General features: G+C 46.0%; 1 protein-coding gene and 1 pseudogene across 2 annotated transcripts in view; both read left to right on the plus strand.

Moving 5' to 3' along the window:
* The window catches only part of FCHSD2 (FCH and double SH3 domains 2), a 178275-nt gene extending 164910 nt beyond the window's left edge, over positions 1 to 13365 (plus strand). For both annotated transcript variants that reach the window (XM_059708535.1, XM_059708536.1), the window contains 6 exons: positions 6687 to 6770; positions 6891 to 7068; positions 7369 to 7589; positions 9005 to 9134; positions 9501 to 9583; positions 11299 to 13365. In XM_059708535.1, the coding sequence (XP_059564518.1) occupies positions 6687 to 6770; positions 6891 to 7068; positions 7369 to 7589; positions 9005 to 9134; positions 9501 to 9583; positions 11299 to 11382 (780 nt within the window). In that variant the 3' untranslated portion in view covers positions 11383 to 13365. The remainder of the gene's footprint in view (positions 1 to 6686; positions 6771 to 6890; positions 7069 to 7368; positions 7590 to 9004; positions 9135 to 9500; positions 9584 to 11298) is intronic.
* On the plus strand, positions 1253 to 3081 carry LOC132240828 (large ribosomal subunit protein uL24-like; annotated as a pseudogene).
* Positions 13366 to 13500: the final 135 nt, after the last annotated feature.

The following is a 13500-nucleotide window of genomic DNA, read 5'->3' on the forward strand; positions in this document are numbered from 1 at the left end:
GCTGCCTTTCAGTCTTCAAAGGCACCAGGCTTCTTCCTGTCTTGATAACTTTGCACTTGCTGTTCCTCTACCTAGAACTCTTTTCCCAAATCTTGTTTAGCTGCCCTCTGCTATTCACTGAGGCTCAGTTCAAATAGTGCCTCCTCAGGTCTCCCCTGACCACGTAAATACATAACTGACTGCTCAGCCACTCCTCTCTATCCCCTTGCCATTTGCCCTCTTTTATCTACTATATAGCACTTGTCATCAACTACACTTAAACTTACTTGTTTTTAAACGTCTTTGTCTGACTCCCCACTAAAAGTTCATGGAGGCAGAAACCTGTCTGTGTCTGTACACCTTGTCTATGTGTCTTCAGCATGTAGGACTGTGCCTGGCACATAGTAGGTACGCAGTAAATAATTGTGGAATACAGGCGGCCCTGGTCACTCTCAGCCTCACCCACAGGAGGCCCTGGTCACCCTCAGCCTCACCCACAGGCGGCCCTGGTCACTCTCAGCCTCACCCACAGGCGGCCTGGTCACTCTCAGCCTCACCCACAGGCGGCCTGGTCACTCTCAGCCTCACCCACAGGCGGCCTGGTCACTCTCAGCCTCACCCACAGGCGGCCTGGTCACCCTCAGCCTCACCCACAGGAGCCCTGGTCACCCTCAGCCTCACCCACGGGCAGCCCTGGTCACCCTCCGTCACACCCACAGGCGGCCTGGTCACCCTCAGCCTCACCCACAGGCGGCCCGGGTCACCTTCAGCCTCACCCACAGGCGGCCCGGGTGCACTGAGAGGCGGGTGGCCACCCTGTGGGCCTGGGAAGGGGGAGACTGGGCCCGCGCAGGCCGGGAAGAGAGTGCGTGGTGCTGAGCGGGGTCTGGGAGCTCCGGACTGCGTGGCGGGGCCAGTGCCGCCCTGTCCCTCTGGAGCAGGCGTTTCTCTCGGACTCGGGTTTGCTTTGCTTCTTGCTTCTGTCTTCACTGCGTTCACATCACTGCCCCACGGAAACCCCAGGCCAGGACGGACCGCGTCCTGCGGGCTGAACAGTCATGGCACTGTCCCCCGCGGGCAGAGGTGCTGCCTGCCTCTTAGCATCGTGTTTCTGTCTTAACTGCACCCCAAGCCAGGGCACCTGAGACACCCTGAGCCCCGGTACTGGGTAACGAGTCCCTTTACTTACGTAAAATACTTGTTCGATTTTACTTTGCTTTATTAAATACCCCAAAAATGAGTAAAAAATAATAATAATAATAATAATAATAATTGTGGAATAAATAAATGATGTAAGAAAGGCATGAACAAATGAACCCTCCTCTGGCTCTCATGCTAATGGAAACCCAGTGCTTAGGAGACAACAACAGAGGAAGTGTCTGGAGAGAATCTTCAGCAATCATATACGGGAGAGTCTCACTCCCACTATCCCCATCCCTGGATAAACCAAAAGTTGGCAGTATTTACTTAAAATCCTCGATATCAGTGATTTCCAGACTTTTTAGTTTAACAACCTTTCACTATATATTTAAATTTAAAAAAACTTCCTATTTTCTGAAAGAGTTGGAGTGTTGGTTTTTTTTTCTTATGTAAAGTGTTTAGATAATCTTTGAAAATTTGAAATCATCTTCTGAGATACTTGGAGAGTTGTTATAGAGATTATAAAACCAGCTTTGGGAATGTTTCCCCATCTCACCTCTCAATATTGTATTTACTTTGAAGTTTCAGAATTAAAATTTGAGATCCTTAAGGGGAGAAGGGTCCTAGGTGTCTGAGTGATTACAAACATCTCACATTCATCCAACATCCCCTCTGTTGGCATATCCCAGGCATGTCCCTATGGTAAACAGACTATAAAAATCTATTTAATCAGCTAATCATTAAGCATTTATTGAGTGCCCATTTTGTGATAACTTTTGCAGATGCAAGAATGAATGTGGCATAATCCATGTCCCCCAGAAATGGATAGTCTGGGAAGAACAAATATTAAATTGAAGAAATAGAATATGTCTGAAAACATAGTAGAGGTGAAACTGCTAATTCTCCCTGTGATGGTTGGGAGAAATTTTACAGACAAGGTGGCTTTTAAGTTAGATCATGAATTCTTAGATCTTTCTAGACACAGTGAGAAGGAAGGGAAGGGAAGGAGCCTTCTAAGCAAAGAGAACAGTAGATACAGACACAGTGTGGTGAGCCTATGGGTGTCTGGGAAATTCACTGGTGCATGAGCAGCAAGTGTGGGGAACGGAGCAGCTGGAAGTAAGGATGTTTGCCCTCGGAGAGCAAAGGGCCTTGTAGACCAGACTGAAGTTTGCCTTTTATCCTGCCTGGGAGGAGCCATTGGATGTCCTAAAATCAGACTGGGCTTTTAAGAAGGTAACCCTGATCCTGATACAGATAACTATAGAGCACAGATTAGAATGGAGATTAAGTATAAGCCTAATGGTGATTCCTATAGTCCAGAATAGCAAAAAGGCCTGGATTAATCTTGTGAAAATAAAGAAGAGCTGTATTTAAGAACCAGATTCAAAAGCCTTAAAAATGCTCACAGAGAACCGGAAACAGCGTGTGGGTCTCTTCCCTCTTGCGGCCTTCATAGGAGCGCCAGCGGTCAAAATGAAGTTCAATTCCTTTGTGACTTCTGACCGGAGAAAGAACCGTAAAAGGCATGTCAATGCAGCTTCCCACATTCGAAGGAAGATATGTCTTTTCCTCTTTCCAAAGAGCTGAGAGAGAAATACAGTGTTCGATCCATGCCCATCCGAAAGGATGATGAGGTTCAGGTTGTTCGAGGACATTACAAAGGGCAGCAAATTGGCAAAGTAGTCCAGGTTTACAGGAAGAAATCTGTCATCTACACTGAACGAGCGCAACAGGAGAAAGCTAATGGGACAACTGTTCATGGGGGCATTCACCCCAGCAAGGTGGTTATCACTAGACTAAAGCTGGACAAAGACCGCAAAAAGGTCCTTGAACGTAAAGCCAAATCTCACCAAGTAGGAAAGGAAAAGGGAAGATACAAGGAAGAAACAATTGAGAAGATGCAGGAATAAAGTAATATTATATACAACTTTCATTAAAAACTTAAAATGAAAAAAAAAATGCTCATAACTTTTGATCCTACTAGCATAAATCCTAAGGAAATGACCCACAATATAGAAATACGTTTTGGATACAAAATGTTCTTTCATCATTTTATAAAGCGTCTACTTTATAATAGTTCAAAGTTGGCAATCCAATAAGGGAATAGTTCAATATATTAACTACTGACATAATGTAACAATAACAATATTATGAAAATAATTGAAAATTACAATAGTGAGTTTTTTGTGTAAGAAGAAATGCTATGTCAAAAGAAGTAAGATACCAAATTGTATGTACCTTAACATCTCAATTATGCATATTTTCAGCTTTTTTTACAATGACATATATTACTTTTGACTTCAGAAAAACATATTGTTTTAAAAGAAAACAGGAAATTTAGAGAGAGAGTGGGGGTAATTGAGGGCATGGCTGCTTCTGGAGTTCTGGCTGTCACTGTATATTAGGACTTTAGGTGGCAGTGTGAGACCGTGTCTTTACTAATAACCATTTACCGACCGGTTTGCTGTCTTTAATTGGCTTGAGGAGATTACCTTCCCTGCGCTAAGTAAGTCGTTCTAGTAGGAAGCCCACAAGGGCGAACAACTAACCATGATGCCATGGTCGTCAGTGCTAGAGGGATGTGCAAAGCCTTACGAGAGCAGGGGGCAGAAGCAGCCAGCTCCTTGAGGGCAGTCTGGGAAAACATGAGCTGGGCCTCAAATCATGAGTAATAACAGTGGCCACCATTTATGAAGTACTGTGTGTCTGGCACCATAAATATTTTTTTTCTAATCCCTTCCCAACCCATTAATTCAACAAATATGACTTGAGCACCTTCCGTGTACCTAAAAAACTAGGTTCAAGGATCTAGCATTGAACAACACAGACAAAAATCTTCGCTCTCATGGAGCTTACATTCTAATAAGAATAAAAAGAAAACTGAGGCTCAGAGAGGTCTTACGGTCACTTGCCTAAATTATGAAGATAATTGAAAATTACAGACTGAAGTTGGACTTGAACTCATAGTAATCTAAACCCATTCACAGGATGGGGAAGAGGGAGCAGCGACGGCTGGAAATAAGGAACAGCCTGGTGAAAGCATAGAGGCAAGGGCACATGGTGTGTTCAGAGAATAGGGACCAGTGTGCTAGGGCCGGAACATCGAGAGACCTTGGGGACCAGACTCTCTAGAGTCCTTAGTGCCATGCAGAGGACCTGACCTTGTCCAGTAGAAGAATTGGTCACTTCCTGGAGGTGGTATGAGCAAGAAAGTGTCTGCTTATATAACAATGTTGGACAACTTGCATGGACCTCCATGACTTTTTTACAAGGACAGCAATATATTTTAAGTCTTTTTTTAATTATTATTATTGATTTTTTTGGGGGGGGGGAGAAAGAAACATCGATGTGGAAGAGACACATCAATCAGGCCTCCTGTACATGCCTCAAGCCCCAGCCAAACCCACAACCTAGGTATATGCCCTGACCAGGAATAGACCTTCTGGTGCATGGGACAACGCTCCAACCAACTGAGCCACACCAGCCAGGGCCAGTGGTTGATTCTTGTATGTGCCCTGACTGAGGCTCATACTCTCAACTTTGGCATATTGGACGACGCTCTAACCAACTGAGCTACCCAGCCAGGGTGACAACAATATATTTAGATGTGTTCTCATGATTGTCTCTTGGTACTTGCTGTTATTGTTATTTTATTTTTTTGTTATTGTTATTTTTAATCCTCGCCCAAGGATATTTTTTCTATTTGTTTTTTTTTGGGGGGGGTGGGGGGGGGGGAGTGGAGAGAGAAGCATGGATTGGTTGCCTCCCGCACGTGCACCAACTTGGGCGGGGATAGAACCTGTAACCCAGGTACACATCCTTGACCAGAAATCCAACCTGTGACCCTTCAGTGTATGGGTTGACACTCTAACCACTTAGCACCACCGGCCGGAGCATGTTGGTACTTTTAAAATCTTGCCATGAATTAGGAAAAATATCTTTGTTATATAGGTGCCTTTTGCTGGTATATTCAATGGTGTAATGTGGTTTCAGAGGAGCAAAGAAATTCCTTTGGAAAAACTATCAAGAACCAGTGAGGCCTGGCTAGAGTGGCTCAGTAGTCCTGTGCACCAAAAGGTTGCCAGTTTGATTCCAGGTCAGGGCACATATAGAAGGCAACCAATCTCTCTCTTCCTCTCCCCTCCCTTCCCCTCTCCTCCCCTCCCCTCCCCTCCCCTCCCCTCTCCTCTCCTCTCCTCTCCTCTCCTCTCCTCTCCTCTCCTCTCCTCTCCTCTCCTCTCCTCTCCTCTCCTCTCCTCTCCTCTCCTCTCCCTCTCTCCTTCTCTCTCCCCCCGTCCCTCCCTCTCCCTTCCTCTCTCTAAGCATGTCTTCAGCTGAGGATTTTAAAAAAGTGAGCTTTTTTTCCCTCATATTTTGAGATCAGAGGTAATTTACTTAACATTCTGGTCCTGGAGTAAATACTTATATGATTGGTCAGCTATTTTCAACACTATTTTTCCACCTCAAGCAATGTCCAGAATCTGGGTTTGATGAAATGTTTTCATGTACATGAAATAGAAAATGGATCTTAGGGAAGTGACCCGTTATCTTGCCTTGTTTTTGCTTGTGAAATTTGAGATTTTTTCACACTTTGAGACTGTGGTCTCAGCTGATAGTTTTAACTGATCTTGGGACTTGAGGGAAGCTTTTAAGATTGTTCACTGGAGAGTCAGAAAAGGCCAGCAGCCCCCTCCCAGTGAACAGGTGACAGACAAGTCTCTTTAGGGAACAAAGCCACATAGTCTCTCTCCAGCCCTTCTGCAGAGCCCCTGCGGTTTTCCTGGTTTTCCTCGGGTTCTACAGCCTCAGGGGCAGATTCTGGGTGGCTGGTGCCTGTGAGCTCCTGCTGTCAGGATAACAAAGCCACACAGTCAGCAGCCCGTGCAGACGCACCTGCGTGGATCAGCCCAGTCTCCACAGTTAAGTTGGAGCATCATAAATCCAAATTTTGACAGATCTCAATCATTTCCGTTACTACAACTTTCTTTTCTTGGCCACAGTTCGCCAGTGATTCCAGATGAATTCTAGGTGCTGCTCAAGCTGTCATCCAATCCATGTACATAGCTCCTCACATTTCCCAGCATGCACCTCCATGTAGCCCTCTGCTTTCTAATGCAGTGCTTTCTCCTTGGCCTGTGCGTCCCAAGCCATCGTGGCTCTGTGCATCTTCATCCCACATTGACTCCCCGAGCCTCCTGAGAATGGCAGGATTGTCATTGAAGAAATGGAGGCATCAAGAAGTTGAGTAACTCACCGTAGATGCAGAAGCCAGAGCTGGAACCCTGCTCCCCTGCTTCCCGAGACCACAGTGTTCATTGAGCCTCTTGCCTCTGCAGGACTCCCTTTCTCCAGTTTTGGTTATGGCTTTATTTTGTTTAGTTTAGTTTTGTTTTGTTTTTAAGTAAAACTTCACCTCATTGTGATAGTTTTACACTTAAATTTTTATGTTTGATATGTTTTCAAAATCATTTCAGTATTTTGACCCCCCGTTTTTGTTATGATCAGCACACATCTTCTCTTTATCTAACCTTTTTTATTTTGTCCATGACCATCCTACATTGCAGGCTTCTCAACCAGATGAGTTGACCATTGAGGAACATGAGGTGTTAGAAGTGATTGAAGATGGAGATATGGAAGACTGGGTAAAGGTATATTCCTTTGCTCATATCGCCCCTTCTTGTGACATTTTTAGGAGTGTGTTTCGGTTCTTGTTACGCTCTGTCCAGATTGTGTGTGCAAACCTGTTTTGTCACATGTCTTTTACTCAGGCTCGAAACAAAGTTGGTCAAGTGGGGTATGTGCCAGAAAAGTACCTCCAGTTTCCCACCTCCAACAGTCTCCTGAGCATGCTGCAGTCCCTGGCTGCCTTGGACAGTCGGTCGCACACATCCAGCAACTCCACGGAGGCCGAGCTCGTGTCAGGCAGCCTCAACGGAGACGCCAGTGGTAAAGACCGAAATAAGGCACTCTTTATCTGTCGCATTTGGCCTAAACTGTATTCCCCAGAGTCAGCCTTCAGCAGATTAAAAAGCACAACTCCATTCCTGTTCTGTAGCATGTTTGCCTTGACTTGGCCACTTTTATCCTTTATTGGAGACCTCTAAGGTTGATCTTCAGGGGGCAAGAAGTACAGCTGTCCTCCTGCTCTGCACAAGGCCCTCTTGGTCCTCACACGCGCGTAGGGGAGGTCGCGAGTAGCCTGGCTGTCGTCATTCTCACTGCATTTCTCTCTCTCTTGCCACCTAGTCTGTTTCGTGAAAGCACTTTATGACTACGAGGGTCAGACGGAGGACGAATTGTCTTTCCCTGAGGGAGCAATCATCCGAATCTTGAACAAAGAAAACCAAGCTGACGATGGCTTCTGGGAGGGAGAATTCAGTGGGCGGATCGGAGTTTTCCCGTCGGTGCTCGTGGAAGAACTTCCAGCCTCAGAAAATGGTGACACTCCAGGGATGAGAGAGCTTCGGGTACGTGAGACGAGAGAAAGCTGAGCTAAGATACTTAAAGAAAATGACTCCCAAGGGGTCTGTGGACCCACGCAGAAGTGGGCTGCGGTCTCGGCCTCACCCTCGCCACTCCAGTCCTCAGTTGTCAGGTTTCTGCAAAACCAAATTTGGGAAAGCAGGGCTTATCGGTCAGGCTCTTCTGTAAAGGCTGTGTCACACCTCTCCTCTCCCACATTCTATTCTCCGAATCCATTAACCAAAATGCTAAATTGTATGAGGAGAAACGGAAACAAACCAGAGAGGGAATGTATGTATTCTCTCTGTGGTTAGTTTCTGTAGTAAAAATATTAGCTTGCTTTTTCGCTCCCTCACTGTCAGCCTCCTGCCAGCCCAGGTTGTGTCGGTCCATTTCAGAGAATTGATGAGCCTGCCAAAGCCCCATTATATTCGTGGCCCTGAGCTTAGCTCATTATAGCAGAACCTGCCTTTACAGGAAACCCCTGATTGGGATCTATCATGCCAGGCCCGGCAGGGCCAGGGCCATAAGGAACATGTTCTGTGTGTATGATATGACCCCTTAGCCCCGTGGTCGGCAGACTGCGGCTCACGAGCCACATGCGGCTCTTTGGCCCCTTGAGTGTGGCTCTTCCACAAAATACTGACTTCTTCACATGGGCCACGAAGTTTCAATCACACTGTACATGCGCGCCCGCACATGGTATTTTGTGGAAGAGCCACACCCAAGGGGCCAAAGAGCCGCATGTGGCTCGCGAGCCGCAGTTTGCCGACCACTGCCTTAGCCTGACATCTACGAGAGCTGGGGATGTCAGAAACTCTGCCAGTTATTTTATTTTTCACACATACAGAAAAATACAACTTGTCCCCTTTTTTGTTCTTCATTGAATTTATTGACTTGACTAATTTGGTATGTTTTTAATAGAACTCTAGAGAAATGATTTGACTTAATAACTGTTTTAAGATGAACTAATCAATGGTATAATGCAATCTATGAGAGGAAAAAGATTTAAGCAACACAAAATTAGGGTTTAGGGCAGCCGTGGGCAAACTACGGCCCGCGGGCCGGATCCGGCCCGTTTGAAATGAATAAAACTATTGAAAAAAAAGACCGTACCCTTTTATGTAATGATGTTTACTTTGAATGTATATTAGTTCACACGAACACTCCATCCATGCTTTTGTTCCTGCCCTCCGGTCCAGTTTAAGAACCCATTGTGACCCTCGAGTCAAAAAGTTTGCCCACCCCTGGTTTAGGGTGTTTAATCCAGGCTCTTGTGCTTCTAATGAATCTGACCCAAAAAAGTCAACAGTCATAACTCAGCTCCAGAGAAAAGTAACTTGTCTGAAGTAGTCAGTCAGAGAAGCTGGTCTGTCCTTCCTGAGTAAGCACTTTGTAACCTCCCTTCCCTTCATGGCAGATCTCTCCATCCCCCAAGCCGCCCAGCTCCCTGCCGCCACTACCACTGTATGACCAGCCTCCCAGCAGCCCCTACCCCAGCCCAGACAAGAGGAGCTCCCAGTACTTCCCCCGCTCTCCTTCAGCAAACGGTAAGCGTTCTCCTGGACACGGGTCAAAATGGATTTTCACTCAGAAACTCACTTGTTCACTGGAGGGCAAACAGATCTGCATTAGCATTCTCATTGCTCAAAACCACAAGTAGCCCTAACCGGGTTGGCTCAGTGGATAGAGCGTCAGCCTGTGGACCGAAGGGTCCCAGGTTTGATTCCATTCAAGGGCACATGCCCAGTTATGGGGCTCAATCCCCAGTAGGGGGCATGTAGGAGGCAGCCAATCAGTGATTCTCTCTCATCATTGATGTTTCTATCTCACTTTCCCTTTCCCTTCCTCTCTGAAATCAGTAAGAAAAAAATAAAAACACAAATAAAATGAGCTTCTTTGGTTCCCTCCCTTAGAAAATAGCGTCCATGCCGAATCGCCGGGCTTCTCACAGCCACCAAGGCAAACTCCTGAGACCTCATATGGCAAGCTGCGACCTGTAAGTCTCTTATCTGGGAGGGCTCTCTTCCAAATTGAACATTAGAAATTAGTGTTTCTCCATGGCCCGTTTTGTTACTAATTCCCCCATATGAAGGTAAGATGGGTATGGGAAGGTAAAAAGGTCTTGAAAAAAAAGAGTATAAAAATCAACACATTGGCCCTAACCAGTTTGGGTCAGTGGATAGAGCATCAGCCTGCGGACTGAAAGGTCCCAGGTTCGATTCCAGTCAAGGGCATGTACTTTGGTTACGGGCACATCCCCAGTAGGGAGTGTGCAGGAGGCAACTGATCGATGTTTCTCTCTCATTGATGTGTCGATCTCTCTATCCCTCTCCCTTCCTCTCTGTAAAAAATCAATAAAATATATATTTTTTTAAAAATCAACACATTGCCTGGCTGGTATGGCTCAGTGGTTGAGTGTTGGCCTATGAACCAGGAAGTCACGGTTTGATTCCCAGTCAGGGCACATGCCTGGGTTGCGGGCTCGATCCCCAGTTGTGGGGGGTGCAGGAGGCAAACAATCAATGATTCTCTCTCATCAATGATGTTTCTCTCTCTCCCTCCCCTTTCTCTCTGAAATCAATAAAAATATGTATTTTTTAAATCAACACATCTTGAAAGGTCCAGTCTACATTGGCACTTTTTTCTGAGCCATGGTGAGATTCAAGGTGATAGCTGTGAAAGTATATTTAAATTGTAGCAAGGTCTGTGAGCATCAACATGGTCTGTGAAACAGAAGCACTTTTTTTCCAGCAAGCATTTATTGAGAACCTAGTTTCCAGGCCTATATTTGCAAGCAGGAGGGGCCGGTGTGTTGCACCACCCTTCCCTGCCTCGCTTTCTGCCTCTCTGGCCCTTCCTTTTCATTGATCTCTGCTGATGCTTCTCAGGATTCTGTCCATGAATCCTCTTGAAGTCGTTAAGCTCACTCTCTTTGTGTAATGTCATCTACTGCCACAGCTTTGACAACTGTTTATTTACTGACAACTCCCAGATTTATAACTGCCAATCCGATCTCTTTCCTGAGCTTCAGACCTGTGGGCATCTCAGAGGGTCTGTACCAGAAGTGCTCTGGCCCCACAAGTAGCCATCACCAAATCGTGCCAAGTTGCCCTCGGAGACAGCTGTCAGTCTTCCCACTTCTCTGCTCCCCACTGCCGGCGCAGTTCAGGCTCACAAGCAGCTCTCACTCAGATGGCTACATCGGACCTTCGCCCTCCTTTCCTCCACACTGTTACCAAACTCATCTTTCCACACTCTGATAATGCTGTTTAAAATCCACCACGGACTCCTCTTTGCCTACAGAGTAAAGCCCAGGTTTCATGACTTAACCCCAGCCTACTTCTTCCGTCTTGTCTCTTGCAACTCTCCTGCCAAGACATGCGCCAAGGTTTTCAGTTCTCCAGGCCCTGCGCTCACTTCCAGCTCCAGCCTGTGCTGTGGACGAGCCTTTTAGGGCCTCAGTCACTCTTGTGCCCGTGAGGCTTTCAGCCTAGGCAAGACCCTGATTCACGGGTTTCGCATGAAATCCAGGATAACTCCCCCTCAGTGGGAAAGAGTGAAAATTAGGTTGAAAGAACATGTTCAGAACATTTCTGAGACCCCCCTGGGGGCCCATGTCCTTGGATAAATGACTGGTTGGGGTTTGGATGCTTCATTCCGGCACTGAATCCAGAAGCTGATGGGCAATTTGTGTAACTGTTTCCTGCTCAGGTCCGTGCAGCTCCCCCTCCGCCTACACAGAACCACCGCAGGCCAGCAGAGAAGGTCGAGGATGTGGAAATCACGCTGGTGTGACGATGGGTTTGCCCGTCCGTTACTGCTACAATCAAGGTCAGGCTTGGAGTTTGGCCAGTCTTGTTTTTTAGGCACCTTTGCATGATGAAGACTCTTGAACAGAGCAGAAACCAGGAGGATTATATGTGACTGGGTGGCCTGGTGGACTCCTCCGACATGTTGAATATTTTGTGCCTTTTTTTGTTGTCATTTTCTATGTCATCTCTCCTACCATAGCACAAATCCTAGCGGGCCCTCCAAACAGAGGGACAGCCCTCGTGCCTAACAGCGTCCATTTTTATATGAGACTCAAGACCAGGCCTCGTGCAGGCACAGTCACAGAGATGCTGATCGTGTGCACTCGTACAGTATATTACTGTGGCCACAGGATGTGGCAGAGATTCTCGTCTTCAAGTGGCTTTTGCTCGTCTGGTTAAGTTTAATCAGATCACGTTGGCTACATAAGGAAGCAGGAGGGATTCCAGGGAGGCTGGCTCCTCCCCGCAGTTGGTCCCGACTGAGAAACCAGTGGACTGCCCCGAGTCTAGCGCCAGTTGCATTAATGCACATCTCTACCACAGCTAACGGGTTTAAACAATAACAGCGTCGTTTGTATTAATATTTATGCCATTCATTTAGTACTAGTGGAGCTAATATGGAGGGGCTGAACTAGCAGCCAAATCTTGTCCATCACATAGGGTAGTAGAAAGGAGGCTGCGGCCAAGGCAGAAATGGATCTTCCAGATCTGAAATGAGCCGATTTAATGTTCTTTTTGTATCTGGGTATTTTTCATCTTAATTTTTGCAGCACATACTCTTCTGACCAGTATCCTTAGAATCTGAATGTCTAGGTAAATTGGGGACACACACTTGCCTTGCTGAGCTTCTCTACTGGAGAGCCGCTGGCATCGTTTTATTCCCAAGTCGTGGACTGGCCCAGCCAGCCAGGTTGTGGCTGGCCCAGCCCAGCGGTCACCCCCGACAGAAAATGCCGCTTCCCAGGTCCCACTGACATTTCCTTGGGAGGAAGAACCTGTGGCTCATGGAGGAAGCCAGCTTCCTACGAAAAAGGACTAAAGGCCTGCACACCCTGCACAAGTGCAAATTGGCACGGAAAAGACAAGTTCTCCGCATCACGAGGAGAGCCAGGGGGATTCCTCCAGGGGCCAGCAAGCCCCCAGCGCAGGTGTCCCAGAGCCCTCTGCTGGCTCTCCACTTCCTATGGAAGGTAGGGGGGGTGTCACCTAGGGACTAAGGGATATTTGCCAGTTGCTTTTTTTTCTTTTTTTTTAAGAAATCAAATTTGCAGAATTTAAACGTTGTATTACGCTTTGAAAACTCCTAAGACTCTAGAAACTTGAAATGCTCGCCAAATGTCCCCATGGGAATTTTTAAGGTCATAGCTGAAGAAATTTTCAGTCTGCCATTTGATCATTTCAGTGACAATACCAACTGATGAATTTTCTCCATGATTTGGGGTTTCTTTTTTTGTTTTTTTGTTATTTTTGCATTTCTTAATCTGTTGATCTATTTGAGGTCTTTTTGTGTTATCAAACTTATTCTTAAGTTTAAAAAATAAAAGGGTGGGTTTTTTTAAGATTTTAAAAGTTTGCCTACATGTTAAATATCTTCAAAGCACTTTAAAAATCTTCCAAGTGCTTGAATAAGGCAGTTCTTGCCACCCAGCCTTGTATTCTCTCTCTAGTTAGCCAAATTGTCCTTGAATCTGGGTTTTCCACACTCTCAGAGGGTTATTTGAAATTTTGTTATGTTTTAAATATTTTTTGGAAGAGCTGCTAATTTTATTTTAAAAAATCAATGTTGTACAAATAAGCCTCCTTTTTAAGAACTCCTCCCTCCAGGACATATAACCCAGCATCACAGTGCACAGGGCCCAGCTTAGAGGGAGTCCTCTGTGCAGACGTGCTTTCTTTACGTAAAGTGGCTGTAAAAAGTTTGTATTTATTATGTATAAAATGTTGAATAATAAAAAAATGGAAGTAAGTTTTCTAAGTTTACTTATAAAGACACACTCCTAGGCCCTTCCTTAACCACGTGACAGATACGGAGGGGTATCTGTTAACCCATCCCTGGGACGCGCGGTTCCTGATGCCACCAGCTGCCAGGTGTAACATTCTG

The sequence above is a fragment of the Myotis daubentonii genome, chromosome 9, assembly GCF_963259705.1.
Source record: "Myotis daubentonii chromosome 9, mMyoDau2.1, whole genome shotgun sequence".
NCBI classification, from domain to species: Eukaryota; Metazoa; Chordata; class Mammalia; order Chiroptera; family Vespertilionidae; genus Myotis; species Myotis daubentonii.